This window comes from Lolium perenne, chromosome 6 (genome assembly GCF_019359855.2).
Source record: "Lolium perenne isolate Kyuss_39 chromosome 6, Kyuss_2.0, whole genome shotgun sequence".
Lineage (NCBI taxonomy): Eukaryota > Viridiplantae > Streptophyta > Magnoliopsida > Poales > Poaceae > Lolium > Lolium perenne.
The window spans coordinates 249,299,715-249,305,667 of record NC_067249.2 but is presented as its reverse complement, the minus strand read 5'-3'; the positions used below and the strand labels follow the sequence as shown (position 1 = coordinate 249,305,667).

At 63.8% G+C, this 5,953-nt stretch overlaps 1 protein-coding gene across 1 annotated transcript; it reads right to left on the bottom strand.

The window, feature by feature from the left end:
* Positions 1 to 1,697: 1,697 nt before the first annotated feature.
* Positions 1,698 to 2,327, bottom strand: LOC139832689 (uncharacterized). Its single transcript, XM_071822505.1, has one exon. It carries the CDS (start codon positions 2,325 to 2,327, stop codon positions 1,698 to 1,700), a length of 630 nt encoding a protein of 209 aa, XP_071678606.1.
* Positions 2,328 to 5,953: the final 3,626 nt, after the last annotated feature.

The window sequence follows — 5,953 nt, the reverse complement described above, 5'->3', positions numbered from 1 at the left end:
TCTACCAGGGGCTGGAATGATGCAGCCGTCAGCCTTCTGATGGACAGCGGGATGCCAAGGTATCTCACCGGGAAAGGCACCAGCTGACACTCCATGAGTTCAACTGCGCCCACAGACTCCTCATCCGAGCAGGCGATCGGAGAGACAGAGCACTTAGTGAAGTTGGTACGCAACCCTGATGCATGACCAAAGAGCTCCAGGATACCGCGTACAGCACGCAGTTCCGTCTCATCTGGATGGCAGAAGATCACCACATCGTCTGCATAAAGCGATACCGACGTCACTAAATCCCGTCGCGCTAAACGTCTCAGAATCCCCAGCTCCATCGCCTTAGCTAGCATCCTGTTGAGAGAGTTCATCATCAGAACGAACAGCGCTGGCGACAGGGGGTCTCCCTGTCTCAGGCCCCGTCGATGCCAAATCGGGGGGCCTGGCTCGCCGTTGAGCATCACCCTAGTACTCGCCGTAGATAGGAGAATGGACACCAGTTCGCGGAACCTTGGTCCAAAGCCTACCTTGCGGAGGATCTCCAAGAGGAAACCCCACGAGACGGAATCGAAGGCGCGGGCGATGTCCAGCTTAAGCATCACCCGCGGCTGCTTCTCCCGGTGTAGGAACCGAGCAGTCTGCTGGACCAACATAAAGTTGTCGTGGATGCACCGTTTGCGAATGAACGCGCATTGATTGCGATCCACCAGCGACTCCATCCGAGGGGCAAGACGCGTAGCGAGCGCCTTAGCAACCAGTTTGGCGAAGATATGGATCAGGCTGATCGGCCTGTAGTCGCCTAACGCAGCCGCATCCGGACGCTTAGGCAGCAGGATTAGCAGGGCCTGGTTAAGGCCTTGGAACCCGCACCCACACAGCGTGAACAGCTTATCGAAGGCAGCCATGAAGTCGCCTTTCACCACGCCCCAACACTTTTGGAGGAACTCAGCCGTGAACCCATCGGGCCCGGGCGCCTTGCCCCCAGGCAGTCGCCGGATCACCTCCCAGATCTCGTCTTCTGTGAACGCAGCCTCCAACTCCGAGAGATCCTCAGAGTGGGCGTCCAGGAAGTCCAAGTCCAGCGAATGCTGTCTCTCCTCCGAGGTTCCAAGCAGGCCTTCGAAGTGTGCGAAAGCAGCTCCAGCCATTGTCGCATGGTCGGAGGTAACCGCGCCTTCCACCTGCAGGCTGTGGATCACGTTCTTCTGGCGGCAGTAAGCTGCGTGCTGGTGGAAAAAGGCCGTGTTAGCGTCCCCTTCCTTGAGCCACGCGATCTTGGCCCGCTGCCTAGCCATGGTGCGCTCCAGAGAGGCCAGACCCAGGTAAGCATGTTTGAGGTGTGCCCTGAGTCGGCATTCGTCTGGTGACAGCTGTCTAGTCTCCATGGCCACATCCAACCTCAGGACGACCTCCCGCGCTATCATCAGCTGCAGTTTGACACAACCGACCTTCTTGTCACTCCAGCTCATCAGACTGCGTGCCGTGCGTTTTAGTTTAGCAGTGAGCCGCCGGAAGGGGTCTGGGTCCCCCTCCACAACATCCCAGGCGCTCCGCACAGCCTCCTCGAAGCCCTCTAAGCGAAGCCAGAACCGTTCGAACTGGAACCGCCTTGGTCCTGAGGACTTGGTGGTGCAGTCCAGTAGGAGTGGGCAGTGGTCAGCCACCACCGTCGCCAAGCAGCGCGGCATGCAGCTACTATGCAGCTCCTCTCAAGCAGCCGTGACAAACACCCGATCCAGCCGGACAAGAGTGGGCGTTTCCCTCTCGTTAGACCACGTATAGCGTCCCCCGTGAAGGTAGATCTCCTTCAGCTCGCAGTCATTCAAGAAGCGTCGAAATCTGCCCATCATCCTATGGTTTAGGTTGCCGTTGTTCTTGTCCTCATCACGATAGATCAGGTTAAAATCCCCGCAGAGAGCCCACGGTCCAGGGTGACCCCTGCGGACATCGCGAAGTTCCTCTAAGAAGGCGACCTTGTCAGCCTCAGCCTGCGGTCCATAGACACACGTCAACCACCATCCAGAGCCACCACCCACCGGGGAGACCCTAGCTGTGACACTATTAGCCCCGTAATGGGCGCCATCGAGCTGCACCACACGGCTAGTCCAAGCCACAATGATCCCCCCCTTAGTATCAGTCGCCGACAAGCAGAAGTAAGCATCAAAGTCTGCGCCTAGCGCCTCAATAACAATCGCATGGGTTACAACAGATAGCTTTGTCTCCTGGAGACATACAATGGACGCACCCGTAGTGTTCACAACACTCCTAACACCCGTACGCCTTGCGCGATCATTGAGGCCTCGCACATTGGCCACCAGCACCTTAGGTTCGTACAACATCGGAACAGCTTAAGACACCCGTGGACCACCGTCAGGGGTCAGGCCTCGATGAGGCGACCACCCGTCATCCCCAACAGCGGTGGGGAACATCCTCGGATCGTCGAGAGCGACCACCCATAGAACTCCGCGATCGCCTCAATCATGTCATCCGTCAGGGGCAGCTCGTACATCTTATGATAGGCTTCCAGGGCCGCCTCCGATGGCGCCTCATCCCCCTTGAGAAGGCCAAGCTTGCGCATCAGGTTGCGCACCGCTCTCATCTCCGCGTTCAAGCCACCAGGTTGCCCTGCAATCCTAGAGCTACGGCGAGGCTGGAAGTTTAGCTCCGCCAGCCTGCGTCGGACAGCCGGAGTCTGCAGGAGAGCGTCTGAGCGCGACTTGGCGGCTGTGAGAAACTCCCCCAGGGTTCGCGGCCTTGCGATGGGCGACGTCCGTGGTGGGGGGGGCTGCCGCGATCTTTGAAACACCACTGGTGGCGAAGCAAAGCGGCACACCGCCGGGGACACGAGCGAGGGAGAGGGAACCAAGCCTACGTCGCGAACGCCGCGCGCCGGAGGTGTGTCCACCACAATCTCCTCGTCAACCTGCTCGCCATCGAAATCCTCGACCCCGAACTTGTGCGCCTCCGAAGAGTCAGCACCCTCAGCGTTGATGGCGACGGCCAGCTGGAGCGCCGGAGAGTCCAGCGACGCCTCTTTGGCCACGTCCACGTCGACAGGGGGGGCAATCTCCCCGTTCTCCCGCACAGCATTTGAATGCCGCGGCTTGGCAGCTGGGGCCTCCGCATCGTCCGCGACGTCTTGGGCCTGGCCCATCTGGCGCTCGGCCAGTGCCCGCAACGTCCCTTGCTGGGCCTGGCCCGCATCGTCTCCACCACCCACTAGCGCTGTGCACTGCTGGCGTGGCGAGGAAGGCCCTGGGCTGCAGCCAGAGTGGCCCAACATGGAAGTAGCATGTGAGAGCGACGCAGTCGCCGTCCTCTCCACGGCGCTGCCATGCTCACGCAGTTGGATGGAAGGGGGCCCCGGCCTCGACGGAGACAGGAGAGCAGCATCCACGACTGGGATCAGGTTGGATCCAATGCGGAGCCCCGCTCCCATGTGCGACGCCTCCACTGCCACTCCCTCGTCCACCGAATCGGTTGCGCGGACCACCACGGTCCCATCCTTGACCAGCCCCTGGACCAGCAATGGCACGGAGCCGGTAGCGTCCAACGGCGAGGCGAAGTCGGCAGCCCCACCGAGCCCACCAAGGCCAGAGCTAGAAGCATCCAAGGGTGAGGCGCTGACAGCGGCCCCACCACAACCCACCAGGCCGGCGCTTTGAACAGCAGCCCGAGCCTTGGCGCGCAGCGCCTGCACCTTTCGGCCAGCACGGCGACGCCGCTTTCCCTTTCCAGCTTGCGACATTGACCGGTCAAACTCCACGACCGCGCCAGAGGCCAAGGTTTTGGTGGACCCCACCCTGCCGCCGCCGGACTGACCGGCCGCCGGGGCCGCGCCTTCGCCGCCGGCGCCCCCAGGGAGCACATCTGGAACGCCTCTCGTGTACTGGTACTGTCTCCGCTTCGGCCAGCCCGCCGTCCTGCCGCCGTTGCCGTCGCCCGACGCCGCGCCGCCCGGCGTGTCATGTCTGAAGTCGGTCGTCCTTGTCACGTGAACCAGAAGGGGGTACACCAGGGTGTTAATGTGGGGTGGGACGACGGCCGTGGCCGGCGCCGCCATGTCCGCCGCCGTCGGCGGCTCATCTGGCTCCACCACGTGAAGGTCAACCTCGCGCGGAATCGCAGCGGGATCAAGGCACCACGCCGAGAGGCGCAGAACCCCCATGTCCGCGCGGCTCCTCGTCAAGGGATGCAGGCGCTCGACCAACGCCGTCGGCGCGAGTACAGCCTCCGCCGTGGCCAAGCTCCAGGCGTTGGCGGGCACCCCTTCGATCTCGAGCTCAGTGTGCACGCACAGCCCGCCAGAGGCCACATGAGTCCGCCACGACCACGGACGGAGGAGGAGCCGGAAGAAGGGGGAGGCCAGGACACCGTCGGCGAGCACCCTGTCGCGAGCCTCGCGTGTGGCGAAGTAGAGCAGGAAGTCCTCCGGCCGGTGACAACGGACGGAGTAGGAGCCCGGCGCCAGGCCGTGCGCGTCCTCCAAAGCCATCGCCACCTCCTCCGTCGTGACCTCCCTGCGCACTCCGACGATCACCGCCAAGAGAGCCTTGGAAAGTGCCACCTCGGCGTCGTCCATCTCCGGCGTGCGTGGGATCACACACGCCGCGCGGGCCGGACGCCGCGCGAGCTCGCCACCCTCTGCCATGGCGCGCAAGCTGAGAGGGGCCACCTGCTCATCAGCACACCTGCGCGGACGCGCGACCTCGTCGGCAGGGCGAGCCGAAGGCAGGATCGGCGCCATCGCACGGTCATCCCTGCGTGGCGCGGCGTGGCCACACCGCGCAGCGGCGCCGGAGGGCGACGGCACGCGCGACGCCCACCACGGGAACATCACGGCGCACAAAGGCAGCCTCTTGGTTCGTCCTTTGCGGCGCCACGGCACGGCGGCCAGCCTCAACACCCAAGCGCATCGTCGCCGCGCGGCGGCGCGTCCTCGACCCGGAGCGGCGGCGTCTCCACACGGCGTGGCTCCACCGTCATCCTCGGAGCGGCGGCAGCGCACGCCTCTGCACCCGGCTCCCGATGCGGCGCACGCTGCTCCACAGCGGCCTGGCGTGGCTCCGGCGCACGCGCACGGAACCCACCGGCGCTCTCACCCAGCTGACGGTTTCGCCCACCCTCTTCCTGGCAGGTTCATCACCATCCGGCGGCGACGGCGGCCGGGGATGGCGCGGGAGCGAACACTCCCTCGCCATATGGCCGGTCTCGCCGCAGCGGAGGCAGACTGGCCCCGTCGTGCAGTCCGCGGCACGGTGGCCGGGCTGCGTGCACAGCAGGCAGAGACCCTCGAATTCCGCGTAGGCGCCAACCTCGCGCGCCGGGCGCACGGGCCGCGCCGCCACCTTCTTGCCGCCGCGGCGACCCCTGGCGCGCTTGCGGGTCACATGCGTGGGTTCTTCCCACGGTTCCTCACCTTCCTCGTCGAGCGTGTCGTCGGAGTCGTCCAGGGCGTCGATGGCCGTGCTCCTCTCCTCCCTCAGCACCATCGACCTCACCTCCATGCGCTGCGGTGGAGCGGAAGGTTCGCCGACGCGCGCCGTCGACCCCTCCCCGGTCAGCACCTCGCGGAAGGAGCGCGGGGTATCGTCGGAGTCGGAGCCGCGCCCGCCCCGCCAGCGATCCTCACGTCCGTGCCGGCCTCCCTCCGGAGCTGGGGAAGGGGATGGAGATGGGGATGGGGATGGTGTGGCGGACAGCGAAGCCATGGGAGGCCCAGTAGTCCCCTGATCGCTTGTCGCCATTCTGAAATGCCCTGATTCTTGCCTTCATGCCACGATCCTGCGTAGCAATGGCCATTGACAAAGCTGTGGACACCAAACCCATGGATTTTGTCCCCCAAAGTGCTCACCCGCATAGCGATCACCATTTCTGAAACAAATGGCAACAGAACGTTAGACACTAGTAACCAATTTCTCAATCGTGTTGCTTAAATTATGAACATATCAGGTGGTTGGACCTA